This window comes from Pocillopora damicornis, chromosome 14 (genome assembly GCF_964200805.1).
Source record: "Pocillopora damicornis chromosome 14, jaPocDami1.2, whole genome shotgun sequence".
Taxonomy (NCBI): Eukaryota; Metazoa; Cnidaria; class Anthozoa; order Scleractinia; family Pocilloporidae; genus Pocillopora; species Pocillopora damicornis.
Genome location: NC_142683.1, coordinates 12641108 through 12667657, shown reverse-complemented (window position 1 = coordinate 12667657; position 26550 = coordinate 12641108). Strand labels below are relative to the sequence as shown.

Genomic DNA, 26550 nt, shown 5'->3' with positions numbered 1-26550 from the left:
AGCCAAACAAAAGTGACAAGACAAAAATAGATCAGCTCACACGGACTTTGTATTGTTTTCTAGGAATCGGAAACAAAGGCTGTTTGTTCCAATATTTTTAAAGCATTTTCTGTTCTTAGAGAAAGCCACCGACAGAATTGTTTTTCACGAACGGGAGATCGATGACAGTTTAAGACTAAGACGTACACTCTAACCGCACAGGACAGATCTGTTGTCTTGTTGTGAATCGATTGTGTTGTATGATTTGTATGATCGTCGGGGTGAGGGTAGACCCAAATACGACTGTTTCGGCGTCAGCCTATCCAATTAGTCTTTGAACGCTCTGCGTGACAAAACTGCTGGGAAGTTATAGCCCTGTATATGTGGCTGAATACAGTTAATAACGTTACACTGCTTCATTCAGTTGAATTCCAATCAGTAAACCGTTGCCGCAAACATAAAAAAGGCTCAATCAGCATTAAGTAATCATGCCCTCTTGATTACCAAAAAATCCCTCGTGATTAATAAAAAATGTCATCAGTCTCAGCAAATCAGCTTTCAGACATTTTGTGACAATATTTAAAAGGAGCCTTCCACGGTTTCAAGGTTTCAGCCCGACCGACTAAGTCTATTCATCTTACACGAGGAAATAACACTGACATAATGTTACAAAAAAGGTCAACTACGTCCTTGAATATGATTGGCCGCAAAAACTCAGCTGTCATTAACTTTTTGCTGTTTTCTCGGAGTTAAAAATTAAATCTTTGATTCCACAATTGTCTGTTTGTATTCGTCGCTTGAATAATCTGTACTTCAAGGCGATCGTGATGGAACCTCTCGTGGAAAACCTCAAGAAACAAGTCACATGTTCAATTTGTCTCGACACTTACGCAGACCCCAAAATATTATCGTGCTTCCACACTTTTTGTTGCAAGTGTTTGGAGAAACATGCAACGAAAACCCACAGACAAGGCAAATTCAGATGCCCCGAGTGTCAGGCGGAAATCAATCTACCAGAAGGTAATCGCTTCGACCGTTTACCCACCAGCTTTCACCAAAATAGTTTGGTAGGTCTTCTTGAAACGGAAGATCGCGAGGCAATGCTGAGGCCGCCATTTTGCTCGCAACACCAGAATGAAAGACTACGATATTTCTGCTCTTCCTGTGAAGCGTGTATTTGTCCTGTTTGCTTCGCCGAAGATCACCGAGGCCATGAGTTCGACGTTATTGAAAAGGCAGTGCAGGAGCACAGGAAATACATCATGTTGAACGTCGACACCATCAAGGAAAAGGCAAACTTGTTTCGAGAAGAGATAGGAAAATTTGAGAAAACCTCTGAGGATGTGGAAATGATTATCGCAATCGCTAAACAGGACGTGTCTGAGGCAGCTCAACACGTGATCACAAAGACGCGACAGCAAAAAAAAACAGCTCTTAGACTCCTTAGAAATGACGCGTAGAGAGAGAATAGAGCAAATTAACTCGGCTAAACAAGAACTGGAATCGCTGGTAAAACAAATACACCAAGCGGCTCAGTTTGCGGAAAATCTCGTGCAGAGAAGCCCAGGCTGGGATATTATAAAGACCAGGAAAATTTTGAAGCACAAATTTCAAGAGCTTCGTGGAGTTGAGATTTCAAGGCATCATCCAACAACATTTGTCAAATTTACCGCGGCATCTCAACAAGACTTGAAACTGGGTTTTATTCAACTCGCCGAGAAACCGGCAAAAGCAGCTACATCAACTGTAGAAGGACTGCATCAAACTTTCCAGGCTGGTGTAGAAGCAGAGTTTACGTTATTTCCAAAAACAGCAGCAGGAGAGCTTTGTAACCAGGCCGATCTTAAAGAGCAAGTTGAATTGTGGATAAAACCCACCAAAGATGTTACAAACGTATGTGTTGAAGAAAGAGGCTCATGGCTCGTGTACGACGACCTGACTGACGTCATTAGTTATTTACCTTCGTCACCGATTACAGTAGGCACATAGGGTACATAGGAACAGAGGCCCAGAAGAACAGTAGGTACAGAGGAACAGTAGGTTCAGAGGAACAGTAGGCACAGAGGAACAGTGGGCACAGGGGAAGAGTGGGCACATGGGAAGAGTGGGCACAGAGTAACAGTGAGCACAGAGGAACAGTGAGCACAGAGGAACAGTAGGCACAGAGAAACAGTGGGCACAGAGGAACAGTAGGCACAGAGAAACAGTAGGCACAGAGGAACAGTGGGCACAGAGGAACAGAGGCACAGAGAAACAGTAGGCACAGAGGAACAGTAGGCACAGAGGAACAGTAGGCACAGAGGAACAGTGGGCACACAGGAACAGTGGGCACACAGGAACAGAGGAACAGTGGGCACAGAGGAACAGTGGGCACAGAGGAACAGGGGCACAGAGGAACAGAGGAACAGAGGAACAGTAGGCACAGAGGAAAAGAGGAACAGTGGGCACAGAGGAACAGTAGGTTCTTGGTTTTTGCACCGCGATGCCTAGCTCAGAGTTTTTTATACTTCTTGAAAAAAATTTGCGCGTTTCTTTGCTACCTTTTGGCACTCAGGTAACATATACACATTCGATGTTAGTAAAAACGCTTAGAATGTATGTTATTGGGCGAGCCTTGCATCTTGACCCTTGTCCCCCGTGCCATCCATACATCTTGGGCTTCTTGTAAGGGATCTGGAGAGAAGGCAAAGCACATTTTCCTGAAGCTTATAATCTACAGTTAAACAACAAGAGACGTAATAACCGAAAGCTCAGGTTTGTAATAAAAAAGGGCAGACTTTGTTATTTGTGGATTTGAATTAGAAAATAATTTGTATGTATCAGAATTCAAGGGCGTAGGAAAAAAAAAGGAATTATTTATTTATTTATCTGCTTGTTTAAAGATTTATTGGCGAAAAGCGACTTTTACACATGCAAGAGTTTTTCTCTCATTGTATTGCTGCTATTTTTTCATCAAGAAGTCTTTGTGAATATTGCGCTATTCACTTTAAAACAGGAGTTTGAAACCCAGTCATCACAACGATAGTAAGAAAATGAAAGGCAAAAACAAAATGATCGAAATCCACCTTTTGGCCCTTTGAAGAGGTCCGCGAAAGTATTTGAAGTCAGTGTGAAACGTAGTCATTTCGGGTGAGTTTGAACTTTTGGGTTGATGAAGTGTTCAACGTCCTTTCAGTTCATTTAATGTTTGAGTGCTCAAAGCCACGTCTTTAGAGGTAGCCTGTGCGGCCAGACATGTAACAAAATCGTGAAGGGCTACTTTACCTAAGCTTGGTGAATAGTACAGACTGTTAAAAGGTCAGCAAAGGAGGACCATCAGAAGGTAACTTCCTTTTTGAAAATTTAATCAAATGACTTCAATCATTAAACTTTAGACAGAAAATCATGTCCTCTTCTCGCTGTACTAGAAGAGGACATGATTTATTCGCTCTTAGGAAAAATTGTTATGAAATAAAAAAGGATGTAAAAAAGAAGCCAATTTGCTTGACGACAATTTTATTTGGAGAACAGAACTGTAAAATGCGAGGAGCACGAGGTTATTGAAGAAATGAAATTAGGTCATAGTGTTACGGCCGGGAAAGACGTAAATCGAACGCCTAACATGCAACCCTTAAAATGCGATTAAAAAACGCGTAGTATAGCCATGGACATTACAAGTCTCGCCCTTTGCCTGTATTCACATTGTAACTAATATCAATTGTACCAAAGGTTGTCATAAATTGTTAACGTTTTTCCATGTTTCGATTTATTAAAATTCCCCCTGAAAACATGGTAAATGGCATTTCCGAGGCCCTAAAAATAATAATTTTCTGGAGGGCATGCCCCTATACCCCCTAGCTTCTTCGGCGCTCGTTTTTCTTTTGTTTTATGTGCGTGCCTAGACCGAAAAACCAGACTACGCCCCTGAGGATTGTCGACCACGGTGGAGCCTGTAGCCCTAAAGCAAATGATATGGGGCCCTAGAACTTTGAAATTCTCTCCTCGGAGGCCTGGAGCCCTTTCTTAATTTTAAGCCCGGATAGTTGGACAATCTATATTCTCTAGGTGATATTATATTTAGTGATCTCGTTATATGAGCTGCATCTGTTTTATTTTCCTCCTTAAAGAAAATAAAATTTCATATCCCCGATTGGGAATAACTAACAGAACAGATTACATGTAATACCGTATTTACTCGATTAAACGCCGGGCTTCGAATAAACGCCGGGTCTCCAAGATGGAATGTTAAATAATCCCCTTAAGTATTTATTAGACGAATAATGTACTGCAGATATAACGGAAAGATTTATTTCTGTAAAATTTAATGAAGAAAATCCATTGCTCCATGGATAAAGTGCTCAAGCAAGCTTCGGATTTCAAATAAACGCCGGGTCAACGATGCCAAGTTTAAAATAAACGCCGGGGGCGTTTTTTCGAGTAAATACGGTACCTGCCTATTAACCAAAAGACGGAATAGACAAAGTCCGAGAACAACTAATTTATACTTAATTTCGACACTGTTTTATATAACTCGTATAAACAGTATGATTTATCAGAAAATGAAACAAAAAATATGTTTAAACAGAACACGTTTTTCTAAAATTATTAATACGTTTTCTCGTCTTCAAGAATCATGGATCTTAAACGAATAACGCATTAACTCTGCCACAAATGTGTTTGCATTGTTTTTCATTTAAAACTGCTTCGTGTGGCTGAAAGTGCCACGTGCCGATGAGAAATAACGGTTTAAGCCATCGTGGGAAAACTGCGACCAAACTTCCTTCAATAATCACTGGCGATTAGTCCTTTGGAACGGGATTGGCCGTTGCAGGAAGATATCATTTTGTTATCTGCTTGTGCAAATTCGATTTAGTCAAAAAACCAGTTGTATTGGATTTGTTTTTTGAATAATTCCTCGTCAACCTTTAACTTGCCTTTTATTTCTTGTAGTTTCTTTGTTATTGCTGACGAGGATCTTGGACGCAGAGAAAAGACATTTTGATAAATTGTCACTTCTGAGCAGAATTCTATTATCTTGTGGTACTCTGCAAAGACCCTGTCCGGGGTAATATCTTGGCTTGTAACTAACAAGTACAAGAACAACGCTTCAATGACATACAGTTCGTCTTCAAACCAAATTATAGCGATGGGTTCTTCTGTTTTCTTTTCCATATATCCTTTGTCTGTCTGCTTCATATCTTTCTGAAGATCTTGTTTTTGTCTCTTTCTTGGTAGCGGACCAAAGATCCCTTTTTCTTGAGTTTTTCTACCAAACGGATTCGCGCACAAACGGCAGGAACACTTTTCATTGCAGCCTCGCAGATTACGAAAACAAGGACAGCGTGACTTATATTGTTTGCAGAATTCACTTTTCCCTGTCTTCCCTGGGTTTCCGCGACCACACGAGCACCCTGCCTCATGTTGAGGGGGAACGTCGGCCTCAACTTGCAAATGCTTGTCTGCCTCTTTGCTGGTTGCTTCAGTTGTAGTTGAATTTGACTGCGTGTGAGTTACTTCAACTGCCAAATTATAGTGTCCGCTGCCTCCATGATTATATGCGAGGTATATCGGAACTTCGGAAAGCACTCTTGTTCTAGGAATTATTTGTGTAATGGGATAATTTTCCATCGATGTAAAAATAACCAGCGGTATTTGCAGGATATTACTCATTGCCATTGGCACACAGTTTCCTAATTCAGAATCATAATGGCCTGGCCTAAGGAACTTCTGAGCTTCTGTATCATATGAATCAGTGGTGTTTGTTATCATAAATGGTTCGTAAAGGTGCCGATTGGGCCCCGTGAATTCTTGCACAATCAACTGTCTGAGAACGTTTATTTTATCCTCGTTAGACCTTTCCGTGCTGATACCGATCGATTTTAAGTACGTGATCAGTTTTGAGTTCCCTTGATTTATTGTTAGAAAAGAGCTTAAAGTGATGGAAATGCAACGTAGAAAACAGTCTCCATCTCCGGGCATCGGCAACTGTTGGAATTGAAATGCATTTAAAATGCTGTTTAACCTCTCGTCGCATTCTTCCGCGTCTGGCCTGGAGTAACGTGTACGTGATGAAAATAATAGAAGGCTCCGTCCAACACACTGAGTCACATTTACTTTCATTGTAGGTGCATCACATTTCGCTTGCAAATCTTGCGATAGGCTCTTCATATACATAGCATACTCCAGAACTCTATGATACGTGTCTTCTGTCGTGATCTTCGCATTGTTGTCGTTATCAGTCCCATATTCCTCTTCCTCGCTACTGCTATCCCCTGTTGAATCATTTTCTCTAGCATTGACTTCCGCGCCATCTTCCAAGTCATCGTCGCTAAAACTGTTTGGATTTTGAAACACTCCGGTTCCAAATACTTCTTCTTGATCCATCGACAAGTCATGGTACTCGGTGACTGGGACAGGAACTGCCGAATGACACGATCCTACCTTTTCTGATATTCGCCTTTCGTTCCACCTGTATAGGCACGTACCTATGCTTGCCACTGCTGTTTTAACACCAATTCTCCTTTTTTCTACACCTTTCCGGAGGCTTTTATGCATCGATTCCTGTCTACTTGTTCCTGCTTTTGGAGGGATCCCTTCCAAGCAACCTTTCTCAATATGTGCTCTTAACTTGTCCAATTGGTTACGGGCATTTTTTGAAAGTACCTTCTCTCCTGCAACTTCAAGATTCTCCCAGTTTTCCACAAATCTGTCTAAATTTGTCAACATTACTGAGCGAGAGGGCGTCGACTTCTTCCGTTCTTTCCCAATATCGCCCGGCATTCGGAAAACTAAACGAAATGAATCGAGGCACTGTCTTCTTAACGGGTGCCTTTTTTTAATTTTACTTGCGATGCGTTGTACAGCATGAAAGAGATCAAGTTTAACCGGAATAACTCCAAACACCCCTTGAAGGAGTAACCTCCAGGCGCAACAGTTGTCAATGGAAAATCCCTCTAAGGTAATTCCGCTTTTTACAAGCCTGTTCATAATTCCAACGAGTAAAGTCTTTACTCTTGCAAAACCAGTGCCTCTTGTTAATTGCCAAGCGAGGACAATGCCATCCTCGTTCATGACAGAAAACAAAGAGTCAAACTGACGAATCCAATGGCCATTTTGCCATATACCGACATTACTAGCGACCTTAAATGTGTGGTCAGAGGAGAGCCAACTGCCAGTAAACGATGCCATGCGTGCATTGTAAAGTTTTTCTTTTGTAAAATAATCGTAAACAAAGCACTGGCGAATCAGCTTCCTGTTAGGGTTTAACTGTGAAACCTGCGGCATTGTATATGCATTGTGACTCGCGTCGTTTGCTGCTTCACCCTCTGACGTTCTCATACTTAATATTTTTGATGTCCGAATGCGTACCTCGGTGTGATAACTACGCCACATCTCAGTTAAAAGTGTTTCCACATCCCTGTACCTCATTCCAGACGCAGTATGAACAATAATTAATCTGTATAAACGTCGAGTAATACCATACTTGTGCAAAAGAAGGAATGGGATCAGTTCAACCTGTTCAAACATCTTCAGAATTTGAGGGTCATGACTGATTATCCTGTGGTCATTTTTGCATGCGTACACCCTGCTTACGAGCAGAACATAATGTTCTATATCTGCAAGCCGCCTGGGACTGTTGTGTTTCCAATCTTTCCCATCTTTCCAACATCTAGGTTTCAGTATTTGGCCACAGTGAGGACAAGATAAGCTTCCATGAAAGTACTGTAGTAATGGATCCCAGATGATAATCCCAGGAAGAAACAAGGTTTCCACGTTATTTTGGTCCACAAAATAATGAATGGAGGTTGTTGCCGTTAGCTCTCCTTTCTCATACCTTTCTATAATTTTTGATATGGCATGTAACAGGTTGGGGGATAGTGGATTACCATTAGTTTCGCATGATACGAATATCAGCACCATGCAGAGTAACAGAACGCAGTACGGTTTTCGTAAAGATACATCCATCCTGGAAAGAGAAGAGAACAGGATAACAACGCTTATTATGGAAAACTCCTTACCGAAAGGAGCCCAGTATGTCACAATTTTTGATTTAATCACATTACTTCAGAATCCACTTGGATAGTATGTAATACATGGGTTATAACCCACCTACAGTTCAGCATTTATGGGATTTCTCTCTTCGATATCATACGGAGAAAGAGAGCGTGAATTCTATTAAATTCAAGATTTTTGGGGAAGAATCGACCCCTCCCTCCAGATGAACTCGTACATTCTGCGCACGATGAACTTGTGCGTAGCACAAGCTAGTCCTACTAATCTAAAATAGTCACCACTTTCCCTGAATGCTTTTCACCAGAGCGAAGGGGTTCTCCTAGGAGATAAATCATGTCTCGCTCAAAAACGCGAAATTAAAATAATTATATTTATTTATTCTGGTTGCTGAACAAGTTTAACTAAAATAAATAACAATGACAAAGTAAATTCGGAGAGAAATAAACCGAATAAAAAACATAACAGGCAAAAACAAAATAACAAGCAACAGAAACACAAACTTACAGAAATTTCCCGAGAAGTATTTGGCAAATAGCGCAACAAATGTGTCATGGATGATAAGCTAAATCCGAAAGCATTTTTCCTTTAGTCCATTCTCGGAGAGTTAGGAGCAGTCAGAAGGGTTGGGAAAATGTTACCACGAAAGTTTACAAGCAGTAAAGCACTTCAGTGCTTGTAAACTAACGTCGCGCGGTTTCCCGAGGATGCCTATTGCCCTTGCAAACCGTATTGTTAATATGGAGATTGTTTGCCGTTGGCAGGATTCAACAACTTTGCGGATGAAAAAAGAAATATATTTTTCCGCTAAGTTTGTCTCCAAAGGGTTCCTCCAATACCCTTCAAATTGTTACTCCTTTGCCAGAATCAAACTCCGACCATGATTGGATCAAACTTATACAGTGGTACGAAATTCAAGAAAATTTTTAATCAAATTGAAAAGAACGATTGTAAATGACGCCAGTATAGTCTACTTAAAGTTCTTTTAATTTTTTTAGAACTCTGGTAGAAATTCGTTTTTTTAAAAAAATCAGATGTGGTCTACAGGGGTGGTACATGGACCAGGGGTCCATGTTTGGTATGCGTCCTGATTGAAGGTATACTACAGACAAGAGACAATTTGCCACAGACGATGGCCAATGGTCAGAGAGTTAAAAACATATAAGATCAATTTCAAGCTAAAATAGCAAAAGATGCTTCCATCAACGATCGCTCTTAGTAATAGATTTCAGGTCTATATCGGTGATTGCAACGATGGTAGCGATCGCAGAGATCGTAGCGACCGTAGTGATCACAAGGAAACAGGATGGTATCCATATGATTGCTGAGATCCCTACATTAGCCACGATCACTGCGATCGCAACAGAAAGTTACATGTTGTAAAGTTGAACGATCCTCGCGTTGACCGACCGGTTTCCATATGCCCCACATGATCGCGACGGTAGACTAGATTGGAGTGAAGACCATCTCAGCAGTCGTATCGATCGCTTACGGAAGGATCGCTACGATTGATGCAATCGCTGAATACCACATTTACTCGAATAAGCGCCGCCCTCGATTAAGGACGTTCGTGCTAATTGTTTTTGCGCACACTACTGTTCCTCTGTGCCCACTGTTCCTCTGTGCCCACTGTTCCTCTGTGCCCACTGTTCCTCTGTTCCTCTGTGCCCACTGTTCCTCTGTTCCTCTGTGCCCACTGTTCCTCTGTGCCTACTGTTCCTCTGTGCCTCTGTGCCTACTGTTCCTCTGTGCCCACTGTTCCTCTGTGCCCACTGTTCCTCTGTGCCCACTGTTCCTCTGTGCCCACTGTTCCTCTGTGCCCACTGTTCCTCTGTTCCTCTGTGCCTACTGTTCCTCTGTTCCTCTGTGCCCATTGTTCCTCAGTGCCCACTGTTCCTCAGTGCCCACTGTTCCTCTGTGCCTACTGTTCCTCTGTGCCTCTGTGCCTACTGTTCCTCTGTGCCCACTGTTCCTCTGTGCCCACTGTTCCTCTGTTCCCACTGTTCCTCTGTGCCCACTGTTCCTCTGTTCCTCTGTGCCTACTGTTCCTCTGTGCCTCTGTTCCTCTGTGCCCACTGTTCCTCTGTGCCCACTGTTCCTCTGTTCCCACTGTTCCTTTGTGCCCAATGTTCCTCTGTTTTTCTGTGCCTACTGTTCCTCTGTGCCCACTGTTCCTCTGTGCCCACTGTTCCTCTGTGCCCACTGTTCCTCTGTGCCCACTGTTCCTCTGTGCCCACTGTTCCTCTGTTCCCACTGTTCCTCTGTGCCTACTGCTCCTCTGTGCCCACTGCTCCTCTGTGCCCACTGTTCCTCTGTGCCCACTGTTCCTCTGTGCCCACTGTTCCTCTGTTCCTTTGTTCCGCTGTGCCTACTGTTCCTCTGTTCCCCTGTGCTAACTGTTGCTCTGATAACGTCAGTCAGGTCGTCGTACACGAGCCATGAGCCGCAACTCTCGAATCTTAAAAATGGCGGGCACTTGGATCGACGACTAGTTCACAAAGAAGAGGTATTCATAGCCTCTTCTTTCGGCGTTGTTTCCGCGATACTTCGGCAAAAACTAAAAGCGGGCGAAGAAGAAAACTACAGTTGGTTGGTTGATGGCATCAACAGCCTAAATATTGGCCAAGATAATGAAGATTGCCAAACAGCGACTGACACACGTGACAACAACAAGGACAAAATTCATGACCCTGTACAAACAGTATTTGGAGTCGATTCAAGGTCAGCCATATCCATAGAGGATATCGAGAAGAGTCAAGATGAAAATCTTAAACTTAAGGCTGAACTTGAAGTTGCGCTTTCCCAGTTAGAGGCCCTTCGAGATGAGGTGAAAAACGGCGGTCAATCGACGCTGAGCTCAGGCACACAGGACCCGGCAAAGGACAACCCGGACAGTACAGTACAAGCGATATGTGGACCTTGATCGGCGATGTTTGCGATAAGTTCCAGGTGCCTCTTGCATCTTTATTCGCCGATCAGGTGGACCAGAATGTTGAAGTGGCTAAAGTGATGAGCGATATCGCAGAACAGCTGCTGAGAAATTAAAAAAGACCCGAAGCAAGCCCTGGAAGCAATTGACTGACTGAGTGTGATAAGGAAAGTAAACAATATTGTTGCACATGAAAAGTAACTAAGGAATGTTACCAAAGAACAATGCACGAGTAAGAAAAGTCTGGTTCACTTTTCATTTTTTCAGCAGATCTACTTGTTCATTATCTGGATTGAAATCACTGCGTTGAAGTCCTGGCATAGTTGTATGCCTGAGTGCTTCTGGGATATATAACATAATAAGTATTTTGGTTCGCACATGGTAAATCGAAGTTCTAGTGAGTGTTATATATCCTCTTTGGTTCACCCAGGTTGAAGTCCTGGTATAATTGTATGCCTGAGTGCTTCTGGGATATACAACATGAGCAGTACTTTTGGTTCGCACATGGTATCGAAGTTCTAGCAAGTGTTATATATCCTCTCTGGTTCACCCAGGTTGAAGTCCTGGCATAATTGTATGCCTGAGTGCTTCTGGGATATATAACATAACAAGTACTTTGGTTCGCACATGGTTTTGAAGTTCTAGCAAGTGTAATATATCCTCTTTGGTTCACCCAGGTTGAAGTCCTGGCATAGTTGTATGCCTGAGTGCTTCTGGGATATATAACATAATAAGTATTTTGGTTCGCACAAGATATTGAAGTTCTAGCAAGTGTTATATATCCTCTTTGGTTCACCCAGGTTGAAGTCCTGGCATAATTGTATGCCTGAGTGCTTCTGGGATATATAACATAATAAGTACTTTGGTTCGCACATGGTTTTGAAGTTCTAGCAAGTGTTATATATCCTCTTTGGTTCACCCAAGTTGAAGTCCTGGCATAGTTGTATGCCTGAGTGCTTCTGGGATATATAGCATAATAAGTATTTTGGTTCGCGTGTGTTGGGTAAGACATGGTTATAGCCAACTTCAATCCTCTGGTTGGCTATCTACCAGCTCATATCCAATGCGTACTCGTGGAATAATTGTTAAGTATTTCTGTTAGATTATGGTATGGGAGAACCTGGAAAGTGATGTTATTCCCTCACGATGCTACCTTTCATTACTATTATCAGAATACCCTTTCCATCATAGCGGCTATTCGGCTATTTTTTTAACGTAAGAATACCCTCTTTGAATGAACAAACAAATAATTGTTCAATAAGTTCCAAATTTATTCATCATCCAATTTTCTTTTTTTTTTTTCGTGGGGGGGGGGGGGGATCATTTCAAATAATATGGAATTGTAATACGGAAACGTGGTGCCGAAAACAAAAAGCAAAAGGGGGCGAGAACCAATGATTCAAAAAAACAAAAAAAAAACCGTAGCGTACTTATTCAACTTATGTAGTTCGGTCGATTAACACACTCGCAGGCATTCCTACTGATCGATAACGTTACCAAGTGTTTTCACTTCGCGTGTGAAAGCTTGCCTCAGTGGGAACTTTAGCATCATATAGTGGGTGGGAGAGAGCGGGCTTTGGATGTGTCCTATTTCAGTCGTGTACTGGTTGAAATAAAAGAAAATGCAGTATGATAGACGGCTGGCTTTTAAAATATAAAGTGTTGCGACTTCAGCCTGGGAAATTGTTGAATACACTGCGATAATTTCGTACCGTGTAAAACGACCCGAAGTGTATACTGTAAAATTCTGGTTAGATTATCTACCTGCAGACAAAACAATCCGGTTATAGGCCCCCCGATAACCCCGCTTCCCCCCTCTGCTGGATGACAGTGCTAACTGGAAATTTTGCTTTAATATGACTTTAAATTAAAAACGAATTTAGATCAACATTACCATGGCTTGTTTCTAAACGCTTTTCAATCCGCTAAACCTACCCAAAACCCTTTACAAAGTTTTATTATATGGCTGCGATAGCACGCGCGCTCAGATTGGTTAATTAGCGGTCCGTAATCCCCCGGTAAACGCCCACGGGCATAGCAAATTTTTTCCGCCACGGTTTTGGTTTACAAAACCTAGCGAACTTAGTGACTTTCGCTGAAAGGAACTTCGTTAAAAAAGCAAGGAATTGAACAAAAAACGTATCTCTTCTTTAACTATGCGTTCTGAAAAACATTTCTTTTCTGAATTTTATTATCCTGACGAAATTGTGACGGAAAATGAAGGCAATGTATAAGTTCACTCTATTTCACGCGCTTTACCTATTTGAAGCCATATTATAAAAAAAAACTTAATAACCTTGTTTGCTAGGGCTTTACTGTAAAATTCCATAATTTCGGGCTGAAATTTTGATTTATGGACCTCGCCCAGAGGCTCGGTTCATAAAGCAAAAATTTCATCCCTCAGTCTGGAATTTTACAGTTAAGCCCTCGCGATTAAGTAGTTAGTATTAGCCAAGGGCTTATAACCGAAATTTTACAGTATCAAAAATCTAACATGCTGAATTCGCACTACTTCACGGTTTAAACGGCTAAATTTCGCCGTCAAACTCCGCAACGTTCTCATTTTGATCGACATACGCGTTTCGTCTGTAGTCGTAGCGTGAGCGTTGCGTGCATTAATCGAAGGCAAAAGTCGTGGCGTCCGGTTCGTCCCTTGTTCATTTCAGGCAGACTTAAAAAAGGGGGAATTTCGCGTGAGTGTTAAAAATGACCCAAAAATGACGAAATCCGAGATTCGTTCAACAAAAAGGGTCTATTATACTCTTTCTTAGTGTCGATTTGCTGGCACGTACGTATTTGTCTGGCGGTTTACGGTCCAGAAAATAGAGCGGTTTCAGAAAAGGAAAGCTGACTTGGAAAGTCAGCAAATAAAGTCGGCTCGTCCGCTTTCGCTTTTGTTCCCGGCCTATTGATAAAAATCAAAGAGCCAAAATACGTCATTCACTCCAAACGTGGCATACATTCACTGACACGTTTTTAATTACCAAAATAGAAATTTTAATTATAAACGCACACTCTCGTTTCAGGATTATAACACGCTCGCGCGAAAGTTCGCACTTTCAGCGTAACATAAATGATCAGTAGCAGGGATATTGTTACAATGGAATGTTGCAAGCTGCTGGACGTCAAGCTGAGATCGTGGAGTAAAACTCCTCGATCTCAGCAGGATCCAAAGCTCTTTTTTCGGTTGCTAAGAACGTCTGGCTCGTCATGACAGCGCACGTGCCCTGTCAGTATCACCAAGTATGGTTTCCAGTTCGGCGTACTAAAAATAGAAAAAAGGAGAAAACAGAGCAAAGGTTTCAATAACAGCCGACTGCCAACAGTTCACTATCGTCGATCTCTCACTGCCTCGATCGAAAAGTGCTCTATTTGCAAGTTAACCCTTTCACTCCCATTGGGTGATCAACGTGTAACTTCTCCCTAAAATATGAACACATTATCTAGCAAACTTTTCGTACCAAATTCACAACCGCAATAAGAAAAAGGTGAAAGAAATTGTACTTAGATGAGATCGCCAAAAGGAATAAGAAATAATCAACCTGTCTTATTATAATTTTTGTATCGAATGGCTTAAAGTAATATAGTATTTCCATTCTTTTTCCCAACACCAATATAAGGAAACCCTTACAATATTTCAGATTAAATATCGTTCTATTTTTATCGTTTAACACACATTATCCAGCTAACTCAAACTTATCAGGTAGAAGTCTACATCTTGATCTAACAACCAATTCTCCCAACGAATTTACGAGTAAAATGTGTTGCAGCTAAAGGGGAGAATTGACAATCTTATCTTGGGAGTTAAAGGGTTAATCTGTTACCTTTCCCAAACTATTCACGGTACTTTTCCTTCTTCACATATCTTACACAGAGTCTCCCTTGACTGCCGCACATTTAATAAACATATCGTCGGTTTAATTTCGTTCCCTTAGCTTGATCATTGGGAACCTTAAGCTAACCCCAACGTCGACAGCAACGAGGAAGTGGAAAAACAAAAGATCTAATGAGCAGAGCAATAGCTCAGCTCGTGCGATTTAAAATTTGTACATTTCTTAGCCTTCCTCTGCAAAACAACGACGCGAAATCACCAAAATTTGCGTGGTCTGAGAAAGGAAACTCCGACGGCAAATTATTTAAAATTCCATTTTGAACTCAACACTGCTTACATAAGTTATGCCGAAGAAAAGATGTAGTGCCGTAAGAGACAATAAACACGTCCAGCCATTTGCAAAATCTTAACTAAAAAGATAAATTCATTTCTTGATCGACGTCTCCCTCAGCGTTGCCGTCCTAACCGCCCAAGGTCCCTGTTTGTTAATATTCGTGCCCTTATTTTACTTGTTTTGTTTTTGTTCATTCGTGTGGGCGCGCGACTGGACATTCCTTCGATCCAGGCCTGCCTTCGATCGTTTGTTCTTACGTTTGTTTAATCAAACGTTTCTTAGTTTATCATTCTCAATTCGATAACCTTCCGTCTGTTTTCAAGTTTTGTTCTTGTCAAACTCCATCAATAGTTAATTGCAAGTGTTCACAGAAAAGCACACTTATGAAACAATAATAAAAAACAACTACTTTAACAACATAAAACATTCTCTCCTAACCTTGACCCATGTGGTACAATTTGCAGGTCCCTAATAATATTCATGCCCTTATTTTATTTGTTTCTTTTTACGTTTGTTTACTCAAACGTTTCTTAGTTTCTTCATTCCCAGTTCGATAACCTTCCGTCGGCAAGTTTTGTTCTTGTCAAACTCCATTTATAGTTAATTGTGCGGCACACTTATAAAACAATAATAAAACAACTACTTCTCAACAACAATAACATAAAACACTCTCTCCTAACCTTGACCCATGTGGTACAATTTGCAGGATTAAACTCCAGGAATTTCTCGTACAACTTACGACAGCGATCAAATTCTCGAAGCTGTTAAAAGCAAAACGGACAAAGAGGCAGTATTTGCATCACAAAGGATAACTAGAGACACGGTAACGGAGTCGCAATTGGAGTCAGCTAAAAAAGTAACCAATATTTCTAAGAAACAAAAAGTCGAGAAAAAGTAAGAATTGAAATGGTTAAGGAGTGGAAGGGGGAAGGCTTAGAAAATCACTACGATAAAGATTTTTAGATTAAGGTCTCAACTCCTTAGAGTTCCTTTTCATAATCTTTCAACTCACCTGTAACTCGAGACCGATGTATTCTCGGAAGAGTCGGTCTTTGGGACATTTCCCGATCGCTGTGCCCTGTGACGAACACAAATAATACATTAGCAGAGCGTGTGTGAGGCCCAATGGACTGGACTGGCAGTTCGGGAAGCTGGAACACGGATTGAAAGTTCCTGACCAGGCCACTTTTTATGTTGTTGGATGGGGCCAGGAGAAAACGATGTCCCATTGTTTATGTCTTGATGAGACATAGTACCTCCCTCCATCTCCCTCCATTCAGTAGGCCTTAACCCTTTAACTCCCGTGAGTGACCAAGACAGAATTTCTCCTCGCTATTTCTTTACAATATCATGCAGACAAATGACGAGAATAAAGAAAAATATCAATTATGGGATTGCTAATTGATCCGATACCAAATTCTCCAAAATAAAACAATGAGAATCATTGGCAGACAGTAAGGAGAATTACTAATGAGATCTTAGGAGTTAAGGGGTTAAATAAGTACAGGCGAGGATCCACAGAAAATTGGAGGGAGGGGGGAGGGGGGAGGTTCGAAGCCTACTATGAACTACCACATATCGAGGAAGAGTATCACTACTCATAGTAACTTCATTCTAAGAAATTCGCGATTATCTTCGCCGATGTAAACCATTAATTTCGTGGGAAGAGTCGTGGAACTCTAGCGCGCTAATGGATTAGGCGGATCATGATTTTGTATTCACAACAAATCTTTGCATTTCTACCAACCAAGCTCGTTTTTGTTGGCATCAAGCCATCTCAAGTATTGTCCACTGCAGTCAACTTTGCACCAAGTACCATCGTAACGTTTTCCCAAACAGTTCGCCGATACCCAATCATACAGGCCCAGTTTTTAACAATATTTTCCATTCTTTGTAGTTATGATTTTATGTAAAACTTCAGTACTTGAATTGTAACCTGTTCAATGAACTGTTAAGAAAGTCTTTCAATTGTTGAGTACAACTTTCCACTGATATATAACTATCTTGACTTTTAGGTCAATACTGTATGCCAGAAGAAGGTGTGGAACTGTCTCCAAACTCAGAACTTTTAACAACAGAAGAAATTGTATCTTTGGCAAAATTATTTGTCAGGGAAGGAGTCAACAAAATCAGACTTACTGGCGGTGAACCTTTGGTGCGCAAGGATATTGTTGAACTTTGTGGTAAGATTGTTATAGGAAAAGACTTTTATAAGCTGCACAAGTCATATGTGAACAGGTTGTGCAGATAAACACCATGGTATAAGACCAGATTTTTTATTAGTTTATGTCTTAACAATAGTAAGCTAAGGGCTATTGAACTGATAGGGTCATTGTTAGTAATGATATTAATATTTTTTTATTAGAGCTGAACGCGAAAAATTCAAAAACATTTTAAATACTCACAAGACATTTGTTGAAGTTTATAGTTTTTAATTTAATTTAACCCTTTCACTCCTACAAGTGACCAAGACAGAATTTCTCCTTACAATATGAATACAATATCAAACAGGCAGGGGATGAGAATAGAGAATATCAATCATGGGATTATTATTAGTTGATCCAATACCAAATTCTCTGAACTAAAATCATAAGAATTGTATGGCAGATAGTAAGGAGAATTACTAATCAGATCTTGGGAGTGAAAGGGTTAATTAAGTTTATTGAGTTTGATTTGAGCAGTCCAGTCAGTGGTTCATAAGGAAGTTGGATTTGAAATGTGGAGGCCACATGTTTATACCCTCCTGCCTCTCAACTGGAATATTTTGCTTCTAAGAAGTCTTTGGGTTATCTCAAATCTTCAGCATGGCTTTGCAAGAAGCAAATAGTTACTCAATAATTAGTTGTTTAATGTAACATTAATATAATTTTGACTCTATTTATGATTGAACAGAGGAACTTGGAAGAATACAGGGACTTGAAACTTTAGCAATGACAACAATTATGGCATTACACTTTCAAGAAAGTTACCACAACTAAAAAAAGCTGGACTTAACTTACTAAACATCAGTCTTGATACCTTGGTGCCACAGAAATTTGAGTTTATTACGAGAAGAAAAGGTATGATACTAATCAACAGTCTGTTAACCCTTAGGATTAACTTACTAGCATTTATTCTCTCCTTACAATATCACCCTTGAATCAAACATTGAGGTCATGAGAATAAGGGAAATGATCACCAAGTAAAGCAGCTCTTGATTATTAAACAAATTCTCCTCGTCAGCTCCTTAGGAAATGTATAGAGAACAGTCAGAGCATTGAACTGCAATGAATTAAGAAGAGAGTACAGTACCATATTCTGTTGTTTGTAGCTTATAATTCATTCAGAGACAATTTTTTTTTTAAATTTTGTGATAACTCTTCATTTTCAATAGCTCGACAGCACATGTATGTTTTTTTCAAGGGACCATCCATTGATTGGTTGTGATAATTGATGTATAATTTTTCTAATTCTAGCATAGAGGTGGGCGAAGATGTGATGAATCAGTCAAGTAACTCCAAAAATTTTCCTTCATATGTTTCCTAGGCTGGCATAAGGTCATGGAATCCTCCTCATACTGGAACTTTCTCTTGCTTACGATCACGTCTTCTATTCCTCCTCTGTCTCCATATTTCTTCTCATGTTGAGTGTAGGCTTTGTATAGCTCCTGAAATACATGTAACATAAAATTAAACAAATAAGTACGAGGCAACTCCAGAATTAGAAGAAGATAGACCAAAGATTTGCTAGGCACAAGAAGACTTAGGGTCTTAGCTTAATTTTTCAAAAGGTATCGACAGCAGAGCAGCTCCTCTGAGAACAAGCATACACTTAATCCACACTTACTTCGCACTCCTCTTTTGGTAAGATTTTCAGAGCATACTGGAAAATGACCCTGACACGATCATGCTGTGTGTAATAAATAGAAAAAAAAATTAGAGGAAATAAGATTTTGCATTTGATATACCTTTCTACAACCCTGTGATGCAACCCAATCACAAGGAATCCCCAAGTATGATGCACTAAATGATACAACCACCATTGTGTTCACTCAAATCACTGTAGATTTGCTGTTCTTTTCAGAACAACTCAAGGGCTCTTTTCAGAGTCACCCAGTTCTTTTCAGAACCACCAAATCTAAAAAAAGTCAATAACTAACATTTAAAGTCCTTTTCTGGTTTTTTTTACTGTAAGTTCTGCTAAAATTGTGATCTTCAGATTTTGTTGCATAAAAGTACTTGGCTTTATAAGAGGCACCCCAATTTTAGCACTAACTTGCCGCCAAAAGACACGTTTTGCTTAAATAAATGTGCACCAAACATATGGTAAGTGTCAATTAATGCTCTCTTAACAACTAATTCCAACTACAAGTTATAACTCTTTCAAAGCCTCTATCCATACCTCTTTGCAGTTTTCTTCAAATTTTGCAAATGAAAGAAAAAGTTTCTCATCTGCATTTTCTTCCCCAAAAAACTCCACTGCTCTTTCATAAACATCTCTTGCACCAACTGAAAAAATACAAGATTTCTTACTACCAAGAAGTACATTGTATATTCAAATCTGTGGATAAAACTCCAAATATTATAATTGTGTCTATCATTCATTCTAACTAAAAGCTACAGAGTAGAGGCCTTTTGGTCGGTTAATGTAAAGAGATAAACTTACAAGATATTGTGAATAATTATCTTTCCTGTCTGCTATACAATTCTTATGATATTCATATAGAGAATTTGGTATCAGACCAAATAATAGTTTCCTAGTAATTGGTCTTTTCCTTTATTCTCATTACTGGTCTGATTTGTGGCAAAGATTGATATTGTAGGGAGAAATTCCTTCTTGGTCACTCATGGAGGTTAGAGGATGAAAACAATTTAAGATGATTCACAAATCATGAAATTAAAATTTACCTGTATTGGACTGTCGCTCCTCAAATTTAGCAAACTTCACCCAATTTTTCACCTCTGGATGCACCATTACAAATCTTTCATATATACTCCTTGCACGATCTACTTCCTTGTATCTGAGTTCCATGTTAATGTAGGAATGCCAAGCTTGTTCATCCAGCTCCCATTCCATCCATCGTTCAAATATCTGCCGTGCACCAGCAACATTAGTGAGCATCTCTTCCATGTAGGTGTACTTGTACCTGTTTTAAGTCATATAATACTGCTCTTAAGCTCTAAATCTTATTTCATAATGCAAATAATTTCTCCTCAGAATTTTGACCCAATATCCTGCAGACAGGTTATGAGAAGGGAGAAAGTTAACTGCTGGATGGTGATGTCTTCATGTTGATAAACCACAACATTCTCCCAACTAAATTTCAAGGAAATATATGACAGCTTGAGGAGAGAGCTTAAACATAAGATCATATTCTGAGAATGGGTTTAGAAGCCACAACAAAAAAATGACTATCAAATGTTTGCTTCATGCAAAGACACAAAATGAACATATCTAGTAAGATCAATTTTCTGCTGACAGTTTATCTTTGCCACAAGCACTTTTGATCACTCCTTGTTTTTACTGATGCAGATCAACTTGCACTTTACAAGTCAGAATACCCTCAACTATATACAGATCACTAAGAAGCACTATGTACTAACCAAAACTGGTTTACTCTTGGCAAGATGGTGACAGCTCTGTCCCAGATGTTTCGAGCATGGTTAATCTGGCGATGCCTGTGGAGGTAAAATTTTAATCTCAGATTTGAAAATGAGATGAATTAAGTCTCCATAGAAGACTAAGCCAAAAAGCTGGCACAGCATGCATGTATCTCTGAGTGGATTTTGTAAACACAAAGTAACTTATAGCATTGTTGTTCAGGACTCCAGAACTGTTCAAAGACTTGGCAACTAAGCACACAACTGTAAAATGGACTATTTACAAATAGTTTCATTAAGATACAATTTACACTTGTCAAACCAGGAACAGACTCACTTCATTTCCATCTCTGCATATTTCAGCCATATAGTGATATTTCTGTGGTCTACATCTAAAGCTCTCTCATAAACAGACCGTGCTCTGAAAGAGAGAAATCAAATGCAATCTTACTTCTAACCCCAGTAGGAAATCATAAATGTCAATCAAACAATAACTGCAGAACAGAAGAATAGATCAGAAATGTTTAATACTTTTAACTGTTTAACCCCAAGGAGTGACTAGCATCTAATTTCTCCTTATAATATCACCCAAGAGTCAAACATTGAGGTCATGAGAATAAAGGAAATGATCACTGAGTAAAGCAGCTCTTGATCATTCGACAAATTCTCCTTGTCATACAGCACTGAAGGAAATTTATAGAGAAAAGTACAGAGAATGTAGATATTGATTCTAGAGTGTAAAGTGTTAAAGTTCACCTTACTTCTATATATTTTTCCCTCTCAATTCAGCCAAAACAAACATCTGACACTTACACATCCAGTGATGATACAAAATTGTTTTCCAAGGGGCATGGAGTGTTCAGACAAAAAATGGAATAAACTATTCAACATACACCTAAATTTTCTGAATCTAAACACTTGCCTGATTACCCTGGCTTGTATTTAAAGCCCAAAATTTTCTGATACTTCTACCTCACTATTTTTAATCACCCTTAAAACCCTAAGATTGACCAGCATTTAATTACTCCTTACAGCAATACTGCTGAATCATTCATTTAGACGATGAGAAAAAAAGGAAATGATCACAAGCCTAAGTAGCTTTGATTGTTAAACAAATTCTCCTTATCTGTATTAAAGGAAATGTATGGGGAAGAGTAAGGAGAATTTGGATACTGGTGTTATGGTGTTCAAGTGGTTTATGCAAGATACATGTATATTCCATAAAGTGATAAATATTATACATTAATTCCAGTCCACAGGCACTGCAGAAACTGGACCTATTCAATCAAATAACAAATTCATCATCTACCTTTGAATTTCTCTTTGACTCTCCTCCCACTGAGCATATTTTAACCAGTTACTTATCACTGATCTGTTTTTACGAAGGCTGTCCTCAAATGCCTGACAAGATGGAAGACAAGAATCAGAGCCATAAATTCATGCAATTCCAAATTATTACTAACAATAGTTTGATTTCAAATCAGTTTAATTAAAACAACTCCTGATGAATCAAATAAATCAAACCTTTTTCAGGTCTTATTTCAACTACTAAGTTCATTAGTGTTTATAGTTGTTAGGATCTCTTATATTTGTTTCTTCACCACAGTGCACATATATAATTTTCATTATCTACAATCATTATTCATCACTTGGATGGTTTATTTGGATGCAACTTAATGACCAGCTCCCAGTTGGCTCAGTTGGTAGAGCCTTGCACCAGTATCGCAGAGGTCATTGGTTTAAATCCCATACAGGCCTGAATTTTTTTCAGGTCTTATTTCAACTACTAGTTCAGTAGTGTTTATAGCTGGGAGGACCTTTCATATTCATTTCTTCACTGCACTGCAGATATATGATTTTCATATATCTACAATCACTATAAATCAAACCTTTCTTTTACGAAGCTTGTATTCCTGTAATTCATCAGGATCACTGATCTTCTGTTTGGGAGGCTGAAAAGAAATATCAATTAGTGAGATGAATTATTTCAACAATCATCTTAAATCAGCAGACATTGTAGCCAGTAGAATAAATACTAGATAAATCTCATTCTCATCATGGAGAACCTAAAAAAAACCTAAAAAATTCTCTTAACAATTAATTTTGGTTGAGAATGGAGTGTAGTATCATATAATTAAAAGGAGTTTGAAAGAAAACATGGTTCTGAAAATAATGTTCTGGAGTAATTTCTCTCGTTACTTTGAGAATCTAAAATATCTTGATGTTTGGGCAACAACAGCTTTTCCAAAAAATTTGAAAATTAATTCCAAAGAATGGAACAATAAAGAATGAGCAGTATTTAACCCTTAAACTCCCATGAGTGACCAAGACAGAATTTCTCCTTACAATATCAATACAATATTAATTAGATAAGTGATGAGAATAAAGAATTTGGCAATAATTAGTTGATCCAATACAGAATTCTCTGAACTAACATTATAAGAATTGTATGGCTGACAGTAAGAAGAATTACAAATTTGATCTGGGAATTAACTTACTGGTGGAACTAATTCTAACTGTCTCTCCTTTGCTTCCCTCAAGAGTTGTTCAGCTGTGATCTGAACTGGTGCTGGGGCTTTATTCTTCACCTGAAAATATAAAGTTAAACAAAATTTATCTTTAATGGATAACACCAACTTCAGGTGCCTTACACTGGAGACAAGAATTGAGGCAGGAAAACTTGGTGATGTGTAGTACTGGTTGTAACAATTTGATAATCATATCAAGCAAAACAAGGAAGATTTAACTGCTTGAGCTTGGGATTAAGTTTGGCTGCAATACCCAAAGAAATTATCTGAAGCAGACACCCTCAGCAACTTCTGGAAAATTATTTTATAAGCTGATTATAAGCTCATGGCTGTGACAAGTATTAAATAAATTTTCCTGGTGAGTCACATGCTTCAATCTCATTCCAACAGAACGTATGAATTCAGTGAAAGTGAGCCCAATGGACCTTGATGCATATGCTTCAGACTTAATCTACTTCCCTACTCTAACAACCTTGTTACTTCATGTTTGCTTTCTTGATATCGCAAGCACGTAAATTCTCCCAAACAATTTACAATGAAATTTATGGTAACTAGAAATGAGAGTAACGATCCAGATCATGCAAATAAGGCTAGAAAACTTGCATTAACTCGCAATTTTCCTCTCTTCGATAACCTCAATTTGATCATTATTGAAATTACAGATCATCCCAGTCACCTGAACGAATTGTTGAAGAGTTTTTTTTACTTAAAGTCGTGGATCACGAAGTTTATACTCAAAGTCGAATACCGCGGTATTCAAACTTTGTCAAAAAAGTAGGAAATATTAACTCTTCTCAGTGCACGAATGAACAATGAAACTAAAAAGAAAAGGCTCGGATATGGGAAGATTGCGCTGCAGTAGCTTATCGAATCCTAAACACTCGTGTGCATGTTTTCCTGTCACTATTCAAACTAACTGTTTCAATTTCTCGTTAAAATCGTAAGATATACAAACCTTTGCGACTTTCGGAACCCTAGTCTTGGTTACACTCTGCTCTGATGATGCCATAATCCTTATTGAACTTGAAACTGAGCTAAAAAAACACAAAATATATGCCTTTTACTCTAGACGCGGCTCAGACCTGGGAATGAGGTTGCAAACGCTCACCGCCAACTTCGGTCGCTTTAGATCTGAATTGACAAATTCCCAAACGGGAGTTGTAAAATTTCGCTTTGCGTCCGTTTAGAGACAATGGAGATACAATTGGAGCAATTAGCATTGTTTCAAAGTGACGAAATGCTCTTTTCGTCGGTAAAGAGCGAGGGCTGCGTTTGCATATCAAAAGAGCGTGAAGTGTTCATCCGTAAGCTTATGAGCGTGAGCGTGCACCTACGTGGAGCGGGAATCTACAACGTATACTTAAGCTTTTCGAAAAGTAATTAGACTACCGACGTGTTATCTGAAACTGACGGCAATAACGGGCCAAAAAGGAAGGTAAAATTCCGCACAGCCCCACACTACATTATACGTTCAGTTCTTGGATAGAGTGACAAAAACAATACTTTACCATTGGGAAAACAGATTTGTTTTACGATAGTATGGGGCAGTACGGAAATTTTACTAAAATGAATATTTCTGTGATGTTTTGCTTTCTTGGCGAAGTTGATGGTCGAACCTCGCAAATCTGCCGCATTTGAGTCTTAACACAAATTGAAAACCCGGCATTTGAAAGGTAATTTAATTTTACATCTGACCGATTTTTAAACAATATAACCTAATCAAGATAACGCCACTGATTACGTCTATTCTTCTTCGATGAAAAGCGAGGCCGAAACAACAACGAACTACGAACAACAATATACAGAAAACCGACGCATACCGACAGACTTCTTGACGAATCATCCTACAACCCGACTTCCCACAAAGCTACGACTATCAAGACATTGACAAGACGAGCGCAACTTGTTTGCAACACACCGGACAGTTTATCTGACGAAAACAAGTACCTTGACCGTGTTTTTGACAAAAACAACTACAACACTGACTTCATTAGACGAAACACTCACAGGGTGACCGACACTACAGAGACTAACAGAGACTCCACATCTATCACGACTACAGCTACTATACTCTACATCAAAGGCACTTCTGAGGCTATCGCGCGGATCCTACAACCTTACAACATTCGCGTAGCTCACAAGCCTATCACTACTTTACGACATTTACTGACCAACGTTAAAGACAAAGACCAACCCAACAACAGACAGGGAGCGATTTATAAGATGGAATGCTCCGACTGCCAGGCCTCCTACATTGGTGAGACTGGCAGAAACCTTAACACGCGACTAACTGAACACAAACGATCTACTAGAAATGGCGATGTAAACAATCACATTTCTGAACATCACCGACAAACTAATCACAGAATCGACTGGGACTCTGCTAAATGCTTAACCTACAGTACAAACTACTTTCAACGACTGACTCTGGAAAGCTGGTTCACTAACTTAGAACAGACGCCTCTCAACAGATGTCAACAATTACCAGCACCCTACAAACGACTCATCAACGACGTGAACAAACCGACAAACAGACCTACAAACAACAGACGGATCGAAACCTATGGGCGGCCGTCACCACCAAAAATACAAGGATGTCAAATAGATCAGCAAATACATAGATGGCTTAAGGATCAGTTGCAGGATAGCATAGCTAATAAAGGAATGGCATGGCCAAATTATAGACAGTCTAGTTTTCCTTAGTGAAACAGAACACCCTAAACATGAATAGTTTAGCCAAATGAGAAACGGTCTAGTAGCCCATGTTGAGTTGGAACATGAGATTGTGAAATGGACTAGCTCAATTACGAATAGCTTAGCACTCATTTGCAATACAGTACTCAAACGGTGTAGCGTTGCGTTAAACGGTTCAGGGTAACGTCGAGTAGTACAGCCTACGCACAAACGGTGTAGCGTTGCGTCAAATGGCTCAGCGTAATGTAGAATGGTACAGCGAACACACATATGGTGTAGCGCTGCGGGAAATGGCTCAGCGTAATGTCGAATGGTACAGCGTACATAAAAACAGTGTAACGTTGTGTGAAATGGCTCAGGGTAATGTCGAATGGTACAGCGTACATACAAACAGTGTAGCGTTGCGTGAAATGGCTTAGCGTAATGTCGAATGGTGCAGCGTACATACAAACAGTGAAGCGTTGCGTGAAATGGCTAGGCGTAATGTCGAATGGTGCAGCGTACATACAAACAGTGTAGCGTTGCGTGAAGTGGCTTAGCATAATGTCGAATGGTACAGCGTACACACAAATGGTGTAGCGTTGCGTGAAATGGCTCAGCGTAATGTAGAATGGTACAGCGTAGACACAAATAGTGTAGCGTTAGGTCGAATAGCTTTGCAAAACATCAGACGCTCTATCTGAACA

At 39.7% G+C, this 26550-nt stretch overlaps 3 protein-coding genes and 1 pseudogene across 3 annotated transcripts; 2 read left to right on the top strand and 2 right to left on the bottom strand.

Moving 5' to 3' along the window:
• The first annotated feature begins 9222 nt into the window (after positions 1-9222).
• LOC149034512 (uncharacterized) lies at positions 9223-12530 on the top strand (annotated as a pseudogene).
• A 1340-nt stretch (positions 12531-13870) lies between these two features.
• Positions 13871-16883, bottom strand: LOC149034511 (crooked neck-like protein 1). Its single transcript, XM_089194637.1, has 3 exons — positions 16076-16883; positions 15744-15824; positions 13871-14162 (listed from the first exon to the last, which is right to left on the bottom strand). The coding sequence occupies exons 1-3, from the start codon at positions 16163-16165 to the stop codon at positions 14106-14108; spliced, it is 228 nt and encodes a 75-aa protein (XP_089050763.1). The 5' UTR covers positions 16166-16883; the 3' UTR covers positions 13871-14105.
• Positions 16884-16928: 45 nt separating this feature from the next.
• LOC149034510 (uncharacterized) lies at positions 16929-18282 on the top strand. The gene is made up of 2 exons (XM_089194636.1): positions 16929-17246; positions 17956-18282. The coding sequence occupies exons 1-2, from the start codon at positions 17090-17092 to the stop codon at positions 18039-18041; spliced, it is 243 nt and encodes an 80-aa protein (XP_089050762.1). The 5' UTR covers positions 16929-17089; the 3' UTR covers positions 18042-18282.
• Positions 18087-24400, bottom strand: LOC113664452 (crooked neck-like protein 1). Its single transcript, XM_089194624.1, has 10 exons — positions 24126-24400; positions 23141-23230; positions 22532-22594; positions 21952-22043; positions 20980-21063; positions 20646-20720; positions 19950-20188; positions 19444-19550; positions 18889-18951; positions 18087-18709 (listed from the first exon to the last, which is right to left on the bottom strand). Exons 1-10 carry the CDS (start codon positions 24177-24179, stop codon positions 18515-18517), a joined length of 1062 nt encoding a protein of 353 aa, XP_089050750.1. The 5' UTR covers positions 24180-24400; the 3' UTR covers positions 18087-18514.
• Positions 24401-26550: the final 2150 nt, after the last annotated feature.

Coding starts and splice junctions, on each gene's coding strand:
- LOC113664452 (XM_089194624.1), bottom strand. CDS start 24,179: ATGGCATCATCAGAGCAGAGTGTAACCAAGACTAGGGTTCCGAAAGTC. Junction 22,044..22,531: donor ACAAGCTTCGTAAAAGAAAG/GTTTGATTTATA, acceptor CCATCTTGTCAG/GCATTTGAGGACAGCCTTCG. Junction 18,952..19,443: donor TTGAAGAAAACTGCAAAGAG/GTATGGATAGAG, acceptor TATTACACACAG/CATGATCGTGTCAGGGTCAT.
- LOC149034511 (XM_089194637.1), bottom strand. CDS start 16,165: ATGTATTATTTGTGTTCGTCACAGGGCACAGCGATCGGGAAATGTCCC. Junction 15,825..16,075: donor ACATCGGTCTCGAGTTACAG/GTGAGTTGAAAG, acceptor TGCTTTTAACAG/CTTCGAGAATTTGATCGCTG. Junction 14,163..15,743: donor ATTGTACCACATGGGTCAAG/GTTAGGAGAGAG, acceptor TTCTATTTTTAG/TACGCCGAACTGGAAACCAT.
- LOC149034510 (XM_089194636.1), top strand. CDS start 17,090: ATGCCAGAAGAAGGTGTGGAACTGTCTCCAAACTCAGAACTTTTAACA. Junction 17,247..17,955: donor GGATATTGTTGAACTTTGTG/GTAAGATTGTTA, acceptor ATGATTGAACAG/AGGAACTTGGAAGAATACAG.